The sequence below is a fragment of the Miniopterus natalensis genome, chromosome 8 (assembly GCF_054644295.1).
Source record: "Miniopterus natalensis isolate mMinNat1 chromosome 8, mMinNat1.hap1, whole genome shotgun sequence".
NCBI lineage: Eukaryota > Metazoa > Chordata > Mammalia > Chiroptera > Miniopteridae > Miniopterus > Miniopterus natalensis.
Window position 1 is genome coordinate 5,320,467 of NC_142088.1, and position 18,770 is coordinate 5,339,236.

Sequence of the window (18,770 nt, forward strand, 5' to 3'; positions counted from 1 at the left end):
ATGTAGTCTTTTTTTCTGGGATGCCTAGATATATGTTCAGCAAAAAGGTAATTTTTTTACTATAAACAAGGGGAAATAGATATTGGGGCCAACTAATGGTTCTATGAAGGCTGTAGTAATTTACACTCTTGTCAACATCACACAAGACAAGCCATTTTCCATAGCTTTACCAGCACTGTTCAATCTGACTGTTCCCACTGCAAATGTATTTCATTACTGACAAGGAAAAACATTTAACTCATCCTCAGGTAATCTGTGTAGTTTATGCCACTAATACCAGTGATATATACTGCCCTCCCCCACCAAAAATTAAAAAGAGAACGCAAACACTGAGACACGAGTGTTCCTCTGCTTTGACTTGTGCTTCAGCGCTGAGCCTCTGTCCTGTGCTGACTTCTCTCCTCTCTCTGGGTACTCTCATCCAAGCTTTCAATGCTGCTGAGTCAAAATCTTTACTTTTCACTTCTGATCTCCAGAGTCCTCGGAAATTACCCAACAGATTACTGTGCCTACCCACCAGGGTAATTCACCAGGGCCTTACACTCAACTATAAGAAAACTGATTTCATCATCATCTCTCACAAACCTACCTCTTCCTCTTCCTGAATTCCTTATCTTCGGGGCACTTTCTTAACAACCCTTGACGCTGCCTTCATCTCCACTGTGCTCTTGAAGATCGTGATAAAATCTCATGAGGGCTCTCTACCTCCACTCCATCTTCAAATGGCAGCCAACAGTCTCTTAACAAAATGCTACTGTGAATATGATTTCTTTTGGTCACTTTAAGTCCTTTAAAGATTCTCCATGGCCAAAATCTTGGGATGGCATATGAAGGCCTCCAGACAGTGGCCCTTGTCCACCTCTTCTTCAACATCCTCTCATGCTAGGCCTGTGACTACACCCCACATTTCAACACATCACTTCTGGTTTCACAACTATAGTACCATAATTCAGTGACTTTGCTAAAATGGATCCCCACTGCCTAGAATCCTTCCTGCCATGTACTTCACTCCCTGGAAAATAGCTATTCCATTTTTAAAGACTCAGTCACATCCTGAAGAACACTCATCCTAAGACATGAGTCTCCCCCTCTTTGGGCCACTTCCTTGCTTTGTGTCATTTTTGTGCTCTTGCTTTAAAAATATTATAGCAGTTAGAATTAATATTTATTAATCCCACAAATACTTCCTGAATTCCCACTGCATGCTAAGCATTGTGCTAAGAGCTGGATTCACAGTCATGTCTGAGCTGAACACAGACCTTAGGCTCTTGCAGCCTTTAGTATACACAGCTTACATTAGTAAAGGCTAATTTCCACCTACCACATCCTGTTTGCTAGAAAAAAAATGCCCTCTTCTCCCCTCAATATCAATGAGATGCTAAGAAATTGATGTTGCTTTGTTGGTGAGCATGTCAAGAAATATATTCTTTAGTGTCTTATCACTTATTCAAATGTTTATTTTTGCTTGTGTGACACCATGCTGATGGCTGCCACTATCCAGAATCACTTGCATGTTTAAGATGGAACAATTTGGGGTAATTTTTATTTGATCTATTACTTCTCAAGCTTTCCCCTCAAACTTACCCCTGAAAAAGGCCAGGTTAAGGGGAATTCTGGCCTAGATGAAGGTAGACCCGAGAACAGGATGAATGACTAAGCCAAGATTGGGGAAAGAGTGTTCCAGGCGGAGGGGTAGAATAAGCAGACTGAGGGAGAGCAGTGACACTGTGTAAGTTCAAGAGATGATGTCTGTGCGAGGACAGGCCCCACACAAACAAGGTTGCAGAGGCTTAGCTCACAGCACACCTCAGAGCAGCAGAGCACTAAGACCTGGCCGCACCCCCTCGCTATTCCACGGCCCAGGGAAGTGCAGTTCTAAGGCCTGTTACCTGCCTGTGCTCCCCTCTTCCCTCCTGGGGGTGCACTGAAAAAGTTCCACTCCTGTTTATATTCCCAATTCCCACTTTGCTGTTTTATGCTCTATTCCAAACAGGAATAGTCTTAAGGAGAGAGAAGATAAGACAGAAGGAAATCCAGGTACACTACATTTTGGACTGAAAGAAATCCAAGGTAGGGAGAAACTGGTGATTTACAGTAAGAGTGCATTCCAGATCAAAAGGGCTGAGTGTATTATTCAGGGCTGCTGGCCTCAGGACACAGACACCCATCCCGAGAATTTTAGTGAGAAAGCATCATGTTGGGTTATGTAATTTGGAAAGACAGTGGTGTGGGTGGGCTCAGGCATAACAGGATCCAAGGGTGCAAAGTGACAGCACCAGATTACCAGCCCTTTCTCTTTCCTACCGTCTCCACTCCTCTTCCATTGGCCTCCTTATTTTCTATCGCAGATGTGTCCCTTGAGCAGTGGGAACCTAGTAGCTAGAAACTCCAGGTCTAATCACTCAACTTAAGGATCCCCACCCCCAAAATGAGAAACTCTCTTTGAGGGTGAAAAATTCCAGGGAATGATTATATTGGTCTAGTCTGTCAACTACCCACACATGTCCTGGCCTGGAAGCAGGGGGATTTCTGATTGGCCAGGCCTGGCTCATGGGCCCATCTTTGTAACTGTACCCCAGGGGATCCCGCAAAGGAGTGCAGATGGAAGGAGTGGGGAGGGCCAGTGGTTGAAATGAATTCTGGGCAGAAAAAAGACTGTCAGTTTGGTTGGAACAGAGACTTATGGCAGAGGATTAGGAGACAAGTTAGGAGAGGGTAAAGGGGCCAGGTTGCATGGATCAATATCCCATAAGTGAAATGGAGCGCCGATACCCTGAAGTCTATGACTGCGAATGCGTACAGCTGATTCTCATTATTCACAGTGATTGGGTTCTAGAAAGTCGCCGCGGACGCTGAATTATCCAACCCCAACCCCGAATCACTGCCCTCAGGGAACACAGGGGTAGGTTCCTGCCAGCCTCTGGTCACATTTTCATCAACTGATCAATACATACACTTGTTTTCTCTGTGTTTTTGTTTAAAGAGACTTTATTCAATATGTATTGCTGATTCATTAACATTGAACTCATAAGCAACAGCAGTATAACTCAGGTCTGAACGGAGCCAATACCTGCCTTTTCTCCGTAAGGCACATCGCAGCCTCTTGTACTTAGGACACTAGACAGCACTTCAGCACTATGCTTGGAGGCCATTTTAAACAATGAAATCACCAACAAAATGCACAAAAATGAGGAAAATATGGCACTGAATAGAAAAGGACACTTGTTTACAGAATGAGAGCTGAACTAAGAAGGCAGATGGTGGCCTTGTCCCACCGCAGCTGGGGACATGCCAGTGGGCGGGCTCAACCCTCTTTCTGCTCTGCAGATGTCCAGGAATGACTGCGAAAGCGCCAGGAGGATACTGATTTTGGGGTTCCAAATAAATTTGAGTGAGCAGGCAAATTCACAGATACGGAATCCGTGGGAAATTAGGGCTGACTGAATTGTGCCCCCTCAGTCTTTTGGAAGATTCATCTGTGGGCAGGAAGGAGGACCCGAGATGTGCAGAGCAACTGGGAGACGCGGCAGCACTGGCAAGAGGCGCTGAGGGAGCGGGGGGAGCGAGTGATGAACACGAGCCCAAAGGAAGGGGGACAGGACTTGATTTCCAAATGAACATGGCGGGAGGAAGGGCCAAGTCAGGGAGGGAGTCAGCGGCCTGAGCCCAGGAAAACGGGGAGCCAAGTCTGGAAGGGAACCGGACCTTGAGGGGCATGACGACGGATTCTGAAAGGAGCCTGTGGCCCTGTCAGATGCTATGTGTTCTTCACTGGGAGATTTTACATTTACCTGACTTAAAAGTACTATTCTAGTACTACGTCTCTCCACTTCCAACCGACCAACCTCATTAATACCACTACTAAACTCATATAGCACTTACTATACACCAGGCCTTTTTCTAGGTCGCTTATATTTATTAAGTCATTTATTTCTTACGGCCTGTGAGGTATCATTATTAGACCCACTTTTAAGACAGAAAAACTAAGGCAGAGGGTAGTAACCTGTCTGTGGTCCAACAACTGGTCAAGAGTGGGGTCTAATAGAATCTGCATGTTTAATTAACTACCATGTTATACTGGTAGAATTAGTTTGATTTATTGACAAACTCTCCTTTACCACATTGCTGCCTTCCTGCCCCCTCTCTGCCCCATCCCAATGATTCCCACCGCTCCCCCTCCAAACAATTTATGGCTTTGCCAATATTGCTGTTTCTCACCTAAAATAGAACAGTAATAAGCCACATTCCTCTCCTTTCTTCACTCATTCTTCTCCTAAAAAAAAAAAATCAATGATCTTTAGCTGTCTAAACCTTGTTATAAACTACAGCCCACAAATCCCTAAATCTTTAGTTTCTTTTCCGAATAATCAACAAAATTCTTTATTTTCTTATAATCAAACCCAGTTTTACTGCTTCTATCAGAAATTTAGCTTTTTCTCTTATATTTAAAATAGTAACATAGTCTAGGCTTCTAGGTACTAATAAAATAATTTTTCTTGCCTGAAACAACTCATATGATATCCTCCTGTTTAAAGAAGTGATAGTCTCTCAAGTTTGACTACTGTAATAATTAATATTTATATAACTAGAAAGTCATAAACTGTTAAATAAATGTAAGTGTTTTAATTTAAACTTGCCCAGAACATCTGTGCAAATTCTGCTTTGTTTGCGAGCTTTATTTTTGATTTCTCTTTGATTCCTCAAATGTGGCTGGTTTCCAGCGTAGAGAATATGGGAGATTTAGGCAGTCTTTGAGAAAGGTGGGAAAAATTTAGTGAACACAATATTTGTGTCAGGTACCTTTATTCAAGGCATATAACCTCATGCAGTGTTTACGAGCAGATCTTGGGAGATGTCCACATCAGCAGTTTGTCCAGGTCCAAATACACAGCCACAGTTGCCAGCAAAGTTGCTGATGGACCATGGCTCCTGGAGGCATCACGTATCTACTCACGTGCTTTACAAAGCAGTTTGTGCTTTGTTTGTTTTTTTGTCTTCTAACAATAGCCACCATGATTTATGAACTCAAACTTTTAACCTTGTCTTGCATACCCTTATTTACATTGGAGAGGCTGTACCACCCTCAGCTCCCATCACTGGGGCTGACCTTCCTTGAGCATATTTTTTTCTGCAGGTGAAATTTGGCCTGCCATCCCAGCCACTGACAACTGCACCAGGGCAGCCATCTGACTTGCACCATTTAGAGTGTTTCCAGTTTTAGGTGATGGAAAACCCCGTCAACCTGGTTGGAGTGAAAGAAAAGAACCTCATTGGCATACATAGCCGTAGGCCCTGTTGGCTCCAGAAGCAGCACGCACCACCACGAAGATCCGATTTCTCTTTACCTCTGGGCTCCTTCCTCCTGTGTTGGCTGCACCCACAGGCAGGTTGTCCCTGGTGGTGACAAGCTTACAGCTCCCTGGTGGCGACGAGATGGCTGCTTGCAGCTCCAGGCTCACATCACTATAGCTCACATCACTGTAAGTCCAGGGTAATGGGAATGCTCCATTCTCAACAGCTTCCACATCTCATTGGCTTGGACTGGGTTCTCCAAATCACAGTGGCCACCGACAACATTGGGTCCAGTCATTTGGACCACATGCAATATGGGTGAGGGAGGTGTGATTTCAGGGCACAGTTATAAGAAGGGAGACAGATGCTCGTTGCAAAAACATTAGCTCTTCATGGACACAGAAAATAGTGTGGTGTAGGCTAGAGGGGTCAATAGTGTGGAGGGGTCAATGGGAAAATAAGGGGGACACCTGTAATACTTTCAACAAAATACAACACATTAGCTCCTCACACATGACCCCAGGACAAGCAATATACAGGCTCTAATGGCCAATGAGGAGGTCTGGTGGGACAAAGCTCCCCACAGTGACAAGTGGCTGAAGAAAAATGTGATCCTCTCTGGAGGAGGTGGAACTTCAGGCCCATTACTGAGCAGCACAGCAGGACACAGAGCCTGAGACATGGCGGGAGACAGGGCGGCCGAGTTCTACAGTGGAGCAGCACGTAAGCCCTGACAAACTGCTGCTGAGTGAAGCCAGGCTAAAGCTGTGGTCCCTTTTTACCTGGCTAGTCCTGGGGCTCTTGGGACCTGCTAAGTCCTCAAGGCTTTGGGCTGTGACTGAGCTGCCAAGATCGCTATCATCTCCAGGTACTTCCTCAGGATGAAGACCCACTGCATGGAGTGGGATGAAGAACACAAAGGCCCTAACCAACCTTTTATGCAGGGAACGTAAAGACAAACAGGAAGGAAAACAAAGGGACTGAATGTGCATCTGGTGGAGGGGCAGAGCCCGCTATTTCCTGTGCCCCAGCAGCCCTGTCGGGCCTGGGGGTGGGGGAGGCTGCTGTCTTTCATTCTGCTTCCCACCCCCTGCTCCGGGTTTCATGCCTAAGCAGCCAGCGGGAAAGGCCCACACCCCTCCATGCCGTCAGCTTCCACAACTTCTATATCTTACTTGGTAAAACCTTCAAAACATTACTAGGAGGTAAAAAGTATTATATACTTTTTTTTGTTTTGGATAAGAAACAAGACCATTTCACTTGTTCATCTCTTCCAGTCGCCCAGAAACTTCCCGCTGCTTCGCGTCTTCCACATTGCTGTGCCAAGTCTGCCCTGTCCCGCAGCTCCGATCACGTCATTCCTCTGCAAGTCTGCTGTGAATCTCTATTACCTCGAACAATAGTTTTCAAATGTTCAGTTTTCGTAGAACACTTTTATGAAGGGAAAGCTGTACAGATTTTATCTGTATCATTATTTATGTCTACCTATGTCAATTTGTGTTTATCCTTTGAATAAAAGGGGTATTTTTTGGAGGTAGATTTTTTAAAAGCTCAGATTAATAATATTTACTTATTATCAAGTTAATCAGAACAAAGAAACTATTCTAATAAAGAGGCCTTTGAAATTAGGCAGTGAAATATTGGTGAAAAAAGAATATTAGTGTTACTCCACACTAGCAGTCAATATCTGCATTTTATTGTAACAAAAAGAAAATTCTGATCCATGCAGATCATCATAAATCTGTTCATATTTTATCCAGAATGAACCTTTAAAATGCAAACCTGAGCCCAGCCGGGCGTGGCTCAGCGGTTGAGCGTCAACCTAGGATCCAGGCGATCGGGGTTCGGTTCCCGGTCAGGGCACATGCCCGGGTTATGGGCTCGATCCCCAGTCGGGGGTGTGCAGGAGGCAGCCGATCAGTGACTGTCTCATCATGGATGTTTCTCTCTCTCCCTCTCCTTTCCTCTCTCTGAAATCAATAAAGATATATTTAAAAAAAAAAAAAAAAGAATTTAGTATTCCAGTCACTTCATCCTCTTAACAATCAATGGCTCTGGTTCTCAGTAACAGGACAAAGCTTCTGATTATGTTCTAAGCAGCCTGAGTGGCCTCGCCACCCTGATCTCTGCACTCCAGCTGCACTGGCCTTCTTTCCAGTCACCCAATCTTCAGGTGGCAGATCAAGCTTCACTTTCTCCGGAGAGCCTTCCCTACGTCTCCGAACAGCACTTGTGTGTCTCTCCTTGACGGCACTTACCATGGTGGGCATCTCGTTTGGTTCACATCTTAGTTCAGCCCACATGTTTATTTGCTCAGCATCTAGCTCCGTGAGGGCAGAGAACACGTGCTTTTGCTCTCTATTGTCTCCTTAGTGCTTGGCAAAGCACCCAGTAGCATCCATTACACAGAAAGCACTCAAACATTTGTTGATTGAATTAAAATAATTTTGTTTTAATTGCTGATTTTAGGATACTCTTCAATTCAGAGGATCCAAAAATGTGAGAGTAGTTAAGACTTTCATTTTATAGTTGAATCATTAACAATATCTACCAAATTCTGTGTCCTTATCACAAATACCAAGTTCAAACAAAAAGCATTGAAAATTACTATGTGTTAACTCTCTAGCTTGATGTTAGCATTACAAGGTGGTCAGTGTATTTTGTGGACTCTCAGTGTTCCAAGATCTGTGCTGAGCTGGTGCATCTGAGCTTCTGATTTTCAGGCTTTGTCTCTCTGATTGTACCTGCCTTGTACAGGCATGAATCCAAACAGGGTTGGTCACAGCTCAGCCTTCCCAAACAATGACACATTTGTGAGAAATTCTACTGTATTCACAGTGATGACAGATGCTTTTCTCTGTGGCCTGTACCAAAACATGTTCATCTAGATTTTGGAAGCACAAGTTAAGGTGTTAAAATTTGATACATAAACATTTGAGGGTGTAGGTATTTCCTTTGTATTACAACTTTTAAATTAGTGGGAAATATTCCCAAAGAGGAGATTTGAATGAAATGTTTGTGGAACCTCACTGGTCAACTAATTTGTAAAACCAAAGGGTAATTTGAAAACCACTGACTGGCTGGATCATGTCTTAATTTTTTATTTACCAGGCACTTCCTGATCTGCTCCCTGGCTGCTCCTCAGTGGTCCTGACACCACCTTTACAACCTGCAATAGCACATGACTTATCGCCCCTGGTACAAGTGCTGGGCTCACACATCCTTGGCTCACAGGACTGTTCCCAGCTCTTCATCTTCATCTCAGGTCACATCCAGTCCTCAAGAAGTCTTCACAGACCTACGTGGGATACCCTCCAAAGCTCTCACCAGATGGCTCAGATCTTCACTGTCCAATCCCCTTGCTATAATCTGCGTTGTCAGCATGGTACAGGACTTGGTGTGCAGCGAACACTTAATGAAGCCCTTTCTCTCTCAGCCTTGCCAACCTGGATGGTTTCAATTTTTGCCAATGAAAAAATGTGTGTCTTGTGGCTTTAAACTGTATTTCTCTGATCACTAGTAAGGTGAAGCATCTTTTCATATGTTTATTAGTCACATGTATTTCTTCAGTAACTGTTCAGAGCCTTTGCCTATGTTTCTATGAGATTATTTATCTTATTAATTTGTAGGATTAATACTCTTTGAATACAAAGTATATTAACCCTTTGCTTGATAAATATGTGGTTAACATTTTCTCCCAGGTAGTTTATTAAGTTTGTTTTAAGTATCATTCATAAAACAAAATTTTATCTAAATGTACATGATCTGCCATTCCTTTCCTTTATGGCTTCCAGATTTGGAGTCTTATGTAGAATCTACCTCCAGATTAAAACAATATTCTCTCTTTTTTCCTTATGGCACTTTCACAGTGTATATCTGTGTGCAAGAACTTAGCTCTTCAATCCATATAAAACTTTTCAACATATAGTACAAGATAAGGGATTCTTTTTATTTTGTGACAATTTTTATTGCCAATTGTCACAATAATTATTGAATGGTTCTCTATTTCCCCACTGATTTGAAATGTCAAGTGGGTATTTTAGATAAGACACAGTGGAGGGAGAGGATTTGGATGTGGGGAGTCTAACAGGAAGTGGCCCAGATGATTGGGCCCAAGTGTACAGTGACAGGGTGGGAAAGCAATGGGTGTTATTTAAGGCATGATGAGCACGGTGGTCCTGGAGTTGAGATATTTGATCTGAAGCATTATTTGGAAAAAACCATCAAACTTAAATTTTAGTATATAACTAAAAGATCATTTCTTGTTTTTGTTTTTTTAAATAAAATTCACCATCCATTCAAAATAGAAACTTTTAGCAAACTTGAAATAAAAAACCCATTTTTAATCTGATTTTTATAACCTAGAGCAAATACTATACGGCAAAATATGAAAAGCCTTCCGCATAAGTCCAGGAACAAGAAACAAATGCCTGGCATCATTTCAATATTTTAGTATAAGTCTTAGCCAATGCAATAAGACAAGGATAAAGAAGACGTGAGGATTAGGAAGGAAGAAATATATGTCATTGTTCACAGATGACATGAATGTGTCAGAAAATCTAAAAGAATTATAAATTAGTAACTGACTTAGCAAGATCACTAGATCTTGATAAAAGTTCTAGATAAGAGGAAATTTACTAGAAGCAAAAGTCACTCGTTTTTGTTACTAGGTACTAATAGATGTCAATTCACCAAACATAGGTCAACACATTCATTGTAATCCCAATCAAAACATCAATAGAAACATAATCGGACTGTAAAAATAAATAACATAGTTGTGAGATGACTAATCAGCTACTACAACCAGTTTCATTGAAATGTGAAGTTTGACTAATTTGTCATTGGAAGAAGACAATGCAGTATAAATACTTAAACATTTTTCAGTATTTGCTGCCATATACCAGGCACACTACTGGGTGTTTTCCAAAGAGCATTCCACAGAACCTCAGTTTCTGAGATACTCAGAGAAAACTGGGTTCCATAGGCACATGCCTGTAGGAAAAACTCCATGCTGCAATTTCCTCTTGGAGATTTCACGCTGCGCAATAGGATTTTAAAGGCTCTAAAAAATTCTGGAGAAGAGAAGCAAAAAGAATTCTGTTTAATCCTAGATTTTCCTAACTTATTTGATCATGAAAGCTCTCTTAGAGAAACAATGGTCTAGAGTGCTCTTTTTAGAAAAGTTTTTTTTATATGTTTATTGATTTTAGAGAGAGAAGAAAGGGGGAGGGAGAGAGAGAAAGATGGATGTGGGAGAGAAACATTTATCAGTTACTAACCTCTTGTACACCCGGGACCAGGAACCTAACCAACTCCCCTTTCGGTGTACAGGATGATACTCCAACCAACTGAGCCACCTGACTGGGGCTACAGGTGCTTTTTTATATACATTTGGTTGTCACCAAATCTGTTAAGCAGTGAAGGGTTGAACTGTTCATTTTAGAGATGAAGAAATGGAACCTCTGGCAGGTGAAGATTTACAGCAGGCCATACACCTAGCTAATAATACAGAATCTTTGGTGCAAAACTCAATTTTTCTAAAAAAAACCCAAAAAAACCCAGGGCTTTCTCCGGGGTAAAACACTACTTTCATGTGAAGTAGCATTTTAGAGGTAGAATAAACCTTAGTGATCTCTTAGACTAGTAACCTTATTATGTTGATGAGGCAACTGGGGCCCAGACAAATTAAGTGCCTTGCCCCAGGTCAAGAGCTTGCAGACTAGCAGGAAGAATAAAAGGATACATGACTCAGTGACTCCCAATTAAGTGCTCTACTGCCCCACATAATTAGGAGGCAAATCTGTATCAATGCAGGGTGAACCCAAATTAACTGCCCAGATTGAGTAGGCACTCACAGGTGCTGAATGCACCATTTACCTGGAAATAGATGATACTGGGGCTATGTCAAGTTGTCATGTAATTTTGAAATGAGGGCCTAGGAGCCACTTGCCTAGGCTATAACATGGTAAAGCACTAAATATTGTTACCTTTAAGAGTTTAATCACATTATTTGTATTACTTTCTCCCTCTCCTTCGATAAGTGCCACATACCACTTGAAAACACTAAAAGGAGTTGAAATTTTGGATTAAAAGCGATTTCACAACTCTAATGGGGCACATCCTGGAGTGTCACAGGTTGGGAATGGAGTTTTCTGAAGTGCGTCAGACATGAGGAACAGAAGAGCAATGTGGAGGGATAGACACCTGTGGAACCTGCCAGGCCAGGCCGGGCAGGGCTGGGCGGGGCCGGGCCTCTGCAGCAGGTGCGGCGCAGCAGGCAAAGAGAAGCCTTCGGGGGGCACAGCGGGGCTCGGGCTCTAAAATGCAGGGCAGAAGCGGACAGCCTACCTTTTAACCACAGCAGGAAACACACAGCGCCGGGAAAGAGCTGGAAAAGAGGCGGCTAAGCCAAACCATAGGAAGCGGGAGGGTAAAATACATGCACGCCAGAGGGTGTCTCCTCTTGGGCTTTTTAAAGCAGCAGCCGTGGCGCGAGTGAGAACACTCTGGCTGTGGCTGGTGCCACTGGGCAGAATGGGCAGGGTAGCTGTGAAGTCTGCAGAAACAGTCAGCTCATCAGAGGCGGGGTCCACCAGGGAGAGCAAAGAGTGAGCTTTCTCTCTCCATGTATTTGACTCTTGGGGACCTTCTGTGGGGGACAAGCCTACAACAGAACACGATTTAGGGGTTCCTGGGTTCCCTGAGAAAATACCATCATCTTATCAAGTTGACTGTACCCCGTCTAGCTCTTAAAATCTACAATCTGGTTTCTACTTAATATGATTTCAATTTATTTGAGACACCCTGTTCCCTGAGCTTTAGAGGGGAAAAAAATCTATTCAGCGCACCCTTTGCCTTTTTTAACCCTCCACATCTTTTAGTAGCACATTACTAATGTGCTATCGCACACCCAAAAAGGCAAGAGAGGGCAATCCTTTAGTTTCTCAAAAGTAATTATTACCTACATTCAAAATGAAAACAAAAGCAAAGATGTGAGAAGTTTCTAGACACTAACATCTCCTTAAAATTTCCCATGTTGCACCCCCTCTAAATTGGTAGAATTAGAATTATTTATACCCCCCCCCCAAAAGAAAACACCCCTCAACACAGCAGGACCTTTTGTGACAACAGTTATTAATACTGCCCATCATTTAATGTGGGAGGTGGTGCTGGTGGAACTGGTAGAGGCTGGTGCACAGAGGAGGGCAACTTCTCTGAGTAAGAGTTAACCATTTAAAACTTTATTGCTTTTCTGATTATAAAAATAAATACTCACTGTAGAAAAATTCAGATCTTTCAGAAATATGTACTGCAGAGAGTGAAAGCAATCCCTGAGAGTGAATCACTCCAGTTCTTCCCTCCAACATTTATTTAAAACAAAACTGTAGTTGTTTTTCAATGGGATCATCTGATGTTTAACCCAGCAACTTGCTTTTCTTGGTTAAGACTTTATTTGGCCTACTGAATAAATAAGAGATACATCACATCATTTAAAAAGGTTGTGTAGTAGTCTATAGAAAAGATGTTTTTACAATTATTTTACTTTGATGAACATTTTTGCTCACATATCCTTGTACACATGTGAAAGCATTTTTGGATATAAAATCCTAGATACGGATTTGCTAGGTCAATGCGTGCATGTGTTCATATTTTCATTAGACTGTTCTTAAATTTTAAATCTGGTCAGTGGCTTGAAATGGCATTTGCAATTCTTTGTTGCAAATTCTCTCGAACCATATCACCAAGTCTAGTTTTCTTTAATTCCCTTTTCAGGAGTCACTAAGGTAACAGTTTGGTGTCACAGGCTCCCTAAACAACCCCAGTTTGTCAGCGTAACAACTCTAGAGCATGTGAAAAACATTTGCCATTTTCGGGGGTGAGCTTTTGGATTTTTTTTTTTCTTTCAGATGGTATTAGCTTCAGGTATGTTTTTAGACTTTTGAGTAGGATTTAGAAAGACAGATAAAATAAGACAAATCTACTACCCAATCCCTCTCCCTTCCTTCATCTGCTGGAGAGAACATGATGGTGCTTTTGGGACAACCACCTGGGTTATTAGCTGCAGGCGGCCATATCTGCCAATGCTCATCTATTTAGGGTATGGGTACTATTTCTAGCAGTTTTTCAGTATTTGTCATATTAAACCTAAGCCACTAATTCTGACTACACTTCCATTTTGACAGCATAAAGAAGACAGACTGACTTTCAAGAGCAAAATACTTAGAATAGTACCTTCCTGAACCACCCATTCTACAGCGACTTTTGCTTCCTCTGATCTCACAGATTTTAAAATCTGTTATTCATTGACTTGGCAATTTTCCTTTGGACTTCAAAAAAAGATACAAAAGTTAAACCATTTAAGTGTTTATATAAATCAAAGGACTAACTATATTCTCCCCAATCTATTACATGCTTCATGAGAGGAGGGACTTTGTTTGGTTCACTGATGTTTCTCAGCATTTATGACAGTACCTGGCCTATAAAAGGTGTTCAATACATATTTGTTGAATGAATGATAAATTCTTGGAAGGCAGGAATCTTCTTATATTTTGCATCCCCATAGTAAATGCCAAGTTGCTGATGAAAATTAAGGGAAGAATCTTCATTCAGGAACACAACTTAAGACTTTCTTAGAAGCCAAGTGTGAAATATCCCTGACCTAAATAAAATTCAAGATTTTTTCCAGCCTTAACTTTTATGAAGTACTAGTTTTCAAAAAATTAGAATCCAAATATATATATACATGTATACTAAAATTAGAGTAAGAATAATTGGTTCTTTGACTTAGAAAGCAGTGTACTGATTTTTCTAAACCTTTAGATTATTATAAAGATCAGATTTGAGCATTAAACTATTTTGACCTCAAGCTGTATTCTATAAGGCCCTTTTTAAAAACAAAACAAAACAGAACCCAAACAAAAACATGGCATCAAGCTGTTAACTGCGGATGCCCCATAAACCTAAAAAAATATTTTTTAATGTTACTGTATAAGCAAGAAGGCAAAGGAAATATTTATGTACATTTTATATTCCGTACTTTGCCAACGGTGGTATGACACTAATGAGAGACATGTCTGCCTTCAAATCCATGTCAAATGTGCAGTTATTTGGATTTAAAGCCAATAAAAATAAAAGCAGTAAAAAAGTATAAAAAAGGGAGTCAGAGTGAAAGAAGGACCCATCTAAGCCTAGTCCATATTTTGAATAATACACAACATTTGGGGGAATAAAGGCAGAAAGAAAGTGAGAGAAAAAATACAAGAGTAAGTTTTAGAAAGTTACTCCAGAAAAAAGTCCATGTCATAAAACACATTTTAATTCTAGTCTTTTAGTACTTATTTATGTCAGACCACCTCTTACTGGATGTTTGGTTTCCTGTGTTGAGACTTAGAAAAATTACCTTGTGGTTAGAAAATAGCATAGTCTCAACACAGTTGACTGAAAAGACTATTTTTTTGGCTTACTATTTCTTACAACAAATTCTACTTTGAACCGAGAGTGAATTAATCAGATTTGAGATTAACTCTCACTGGTAAAACTGTAGTGAATATATTTAGTTTGCTTAAAAAAGAAAATGGACCATCTCTGGGAGAGGATTTTATACATAAGCAACTCAGAAAGAACAGGGCCTAGGATAAAGGAGAGTTTGTACTCTGTAAAAAAAAACACACAAAAAAAGAATACTTGGGGGAGGGAAGATTTCATAAAAGAGAGTAGTAGTTAAAGGAGGGCCCGTGCCCAAGTTAGACTAGAGGGCAAAGTCTGAAGAACATCAACAACAGAAGGGTTCTTGGGGAAAACTAGAGCCGGGGGCGCTCCTATGGTTAATTTCCTAAAACAAAACGGTGAACAAAGCATTCACCTTGCTGAGGCCATCAAGAGAAAGAATTGCTCCAAAAAAATTTTTTTTTAAACACACGTTATGGAAAAGACTGTAAAATAAAAATCAGAACATTCTTCCTTGAGGTGGATGAAAATAAAAAATGAAGTGGGAACAGGGTAAGAAGGTATCATTGGTTTCCGTCGATTACGTTCGAAAGCGAAGGACGGGTAGGATCATACATCTTAAAGCGAACGGAAAACAGTCGTTCCTAAGAACCGCAAAAAAGCAAATTTCAACAATGAAGAAATTCCAATTAAATACGTAAAAATTCCTAAAAAAGGTTTAACTAAAAAAAATCTAACTGGCAGGCTATCACGTGGTAATATGAATATTATGCTTTTAATATATATAAATTTCCGATTCAAAAAAAACAAAGTATGTATTATTTCTATTTTAAAAGGTGCTTTTAAAGCTACAGAAAGAAAAACAACGGTGATCTGCCTATTTTATTGAACGGTTCATGGAAAAACGGATGACACATTCACTCTGTACCCCAAAACAAATACAAAGTTCTCCGTGGGGCGTGATGGGAATACCGGCTATTAAAGCGCAAGGTGCGCGCACGTCCGTCTGAGTGACGGGCCGAGGCCGGGCCCGGGCTCGGCGCAGCCCCCGCGCAGGCCCTCACGTCCCCGGCACCGCGCAGCACCCCGAAGCCCACCTTCAGCGGCTAACGGGGTCCTCAGGACAGGCCGGCGGCTGCTCCGCTCCAGCGGCAGCCGAACCCCCGCGTCCCCGCGGCCGGGCCGATGTCACCATGGGCGGGGCTGACGCGCGGAGCCGCCGAAACCTGTTAGTACCACCCCCCGCACACTTTCAATGGGACAGAAAGGCTCCCCGAAGGTAAGGGCGACGCTCTCAACCCTCAGTTCCCACTAGAGACGAGGAAGTGGTGATGTGGCCGTGAGACGCGGCAGGGCCACAGGGAGATTTTCAAACCCCCCCCCCGGGATTGAGTCCTACCCAGGGAGAGAGATCGTCCCCCTCTTTCCGCCTCCCGGCCGGCTCCTCCTCGGGACACTCGGCCGAGTCTGTCTTTCCCTCCGGCCCACGCCGAGGCGAGGCCGCACGCAACCCCCGGACGCCCGCTTCTCTCTTCGCGCGGAGAGAACTCCACGGGTAGGAACCCGGGGGGCAGGACGGGAGAGGGCGGCTTTGTGGGGAGGCAAAGAAAGCTCGTCAGGCACGAGCCGGGCCGGGGTGGGGAAGGGACAGGCGGGCCGCCGGGCCGACCGCGGAGGCCGAGGTGACGAGGGAAATCTGCCGGCCGGGAGCCGGGACCCAGAGCTTCCGGCGGGCCACAGTCGCTCTCGGCCTAGCGCGGCTGGAGTCCCGAGCTCCACCGGGGCGGGCAGGTAGTTAGTAGAGAGAGTAAAGTGGGGCTCGCACTTGCCTGGGATCGGGTGATCAATAGCTGGTAATAGTCTTTGCTCGGCGCCGGGCCTTGTCCTAAGATTTCGTAGAGAGTCTCTGGCAGCCACGACGCCATCTTGGGACGCCACCGTCGTCGCTAAGACAACCAGGAAGGGGCGGGGTTTGGTTGGGGTCATGAGGCCAAAGCCCTAGTTTAAATCGAACTCCGCTTTTGCGCTGGCAGGGCGTTTCTAACTTGGGGCGATGTCCCCCTTCTCCAAGGGTCTCAGGGAACGCAGATCTGTGAAATTTCTACCTCAGGTCTCCGGTGACCCGAAAGGGAATTAGTTCCTGCTGCCACGGGGGGGCGGGGGGTGACCCCGGCGGAGGGATATCAAGTGAGCTGCCCATTCCCCTTCCTGGTCCCTCGAAGGGATCGGGAGGAGGTCGCAGGCCGCCGGGGAAGTCGGTCGGGGCGTTAGGGGAGGGAGGGGCGATGTGATGGGCCGCGAGTAGGCAGCGGGGCCGGTTCCGCGGACGAGCCCGTCAGCGCAGTCGGAGCGCAAAGTAGTTCCCGAGGGTGTTGGAACGGGCGGGGAGGGAGGCGGCGCGGGCGGAGGCGCACGCCGGCCGCGGTGCTGCGGCTCAGCTGATAATTGAAGGGACCCGAGGATCCGCCGCCGCCGCCGCCGCCGGGGGGGTGGGGGGAGCGAGTGGAAGTTACTGCCGCGCCACCGAGTCCGGACCGGAGACTTTGGGGCCCAACTAGGTAACTGGGGCGCAGTGGCGAGCGGTGGGGCCAGGCCTGGGGGAGGGGGATGTGCTGAGGGGTTGGGGGGTGGCGGTGGGGAGGAGCTGGAACAGAAAGTCCCAGGAAGCCCGGTGTCATCGCCGCGAATCGGCTCCGGCTCGGCCTGCTCCCGGAGGCAGCGGCGGGGCCGCGGAAGGACCGGGCCGGGGGTTGCCTGGAGAGGCGCTCGAGGGGCGCCGCGGCCGGAGGACCCCGGACCGGGCGGGAGCTTGGGGGGGGGGGCGTCGCTGGGTCCCCTCTCCGGTCCCCCGCAATGAGGAGGGCGCTTTACGGAGCCGGGGTGAGGCGTTCGGGTGTTGGAGCCCAGAGGGGGCCGGGGGGGCCGGAAGTGGGCTTTGGAGCTTGGAGGGCGTCTAGGAAGAGAGAAAGTGGGGGGCCGGAAGTGCAGGTGGGGGGTGTGAAGGCTGCGAGGGTTCCCCGGAAATGGGATGGGGGCCCGGAAACCGGGAGAGGGGAGGCTCCAGGGCCAGGGACGGCCCGGAAATGGAAACTAGGGAGCAGCTCGAGTGACAACAGTTGTGGCAAGCGAGGGTCAGGAGGGACAGGCCGGAGTGACTTTAGACCGCAGTAAGGGGTTTCCTGCCAAGGGGGACGGTTGAGGGCGGGCGAGGCCGCCGGCGGGTCCGCGCCGGGCAGTTTCGGTCGTGGGAAGTTGAAGCTGAGGGAGGCGGACGCGACGGGAATGGGCATGCCGGGGGCGCGGGGAGAGGCCGAGCAGCTTGGCCGAGGGGCGCGGAGCACCCCGTAAAGAGGCCGGTGGGGGAGTGGGCGCCCTGGACTTGGGGGAGGTGGGCCGATTGTCACTCCCATCGTGCTAGCATTCGGAGCGAGCGCGGCGATGAACTTATTTATACGTGGGTTACATAAAAGCTGGTACAGCGTTGGCCCGTTCGGCTCCCCCCCTCGCCGCCTTCTCCACAGCGAGTGGGTGTCTAGTCCCGAAACAACTTCGAGGGGAGTTCAAATAACGAAGGTGTAAAGCCCCAAATGCTGGCCTCCGGGTCCTCCCTTCCTCAGAATGGGAGAGAGCCTCAGCTCTCAGAGGGGAAATTAGTGAAGATTTAGAAACACATGCCAGTCGGGGGAGAGGAGGAGAGCGTCCCGCCGGGGGGCGGGAGGGAGTCGGTTGCCCTCCCTGCGAGGTGAGCGGGGGACGGAAAGGGCCGCCCCTCAGCCTGAGACAGATTTGTTTGTTTGTGATAAGGCCGGTTCCTCTGGGGGAGGTTAGCCGGAGCTTCGAGCCTGGCGGTGGGTAGTTTAATTGCTTCTTAGTTAATTGGGGGAGGGACTGTGTCCGTGTGTAAACATTCGTGTATGCGCGGGGGTGGGGGGGTGGGGTCGGGGTCCCCGATCAATAGAGCAGTGAGTCGGTCCTGAGCGGACTTCCAACTGCTCCCCTCCTGTCTCCCTTCCCGGTCCGCGTTCCCCGAT

At 45.5% G+C, this 18,770-nt stretch overlaps 2 protein-coding genes across 16 annotated transcripts in view; one reads left to right on the forward strand and one right to left on the reverse strand.

Moving 5' to 3' along the window:
- FBXO36 (F-box protein 36) overlaps positions 1–16,844 on the reverse strand; it is a 41,109-nt gene extending 24,265 nt beyond the window's left edge. Inside the window, exon 1 of one of the 2 annotated variants that reach the window (XM_016197694.2) lies at positions 16,569–16,844. In XM_016197694.2, coding sequence (XP_016053180.1) covers positions 16,569–16,725 — 157 coding nt within the window. In that variant the 5' untranslated portion in view covers positions 16,726–16,844. The remainder of the gene's footprint in view (positions 1–16,568) is intronic. The other variant, XM_016197693.2, reaches the window with a different exon arrangement.
- Positions 16,845–17,231: 387 nt separating this feature from the next.
- Positions 17,232–18,770, forward strand: part of TRIP12 (thyroid hormone receptor interactor 12) — a 123,442-nt gene continuing 121,903 nt past the window's right edge. For 13 of the 14 annotated variants that reach the window (XM_087819528.1, XM_087819531.1, XM_087819533.1 and 10 more), the window contains exon 1: positions 17,232–17,297. The gene's annotated coding sequence lies outside the window, so the exon portion shown is untranslated. Of the gene's footprint in view, positions 17,298–17,865; positions 17,907–18,770 lie in introns of those variants that run through there. The other variant, XM_016197683.2, reaches the window with a different exon arrangement.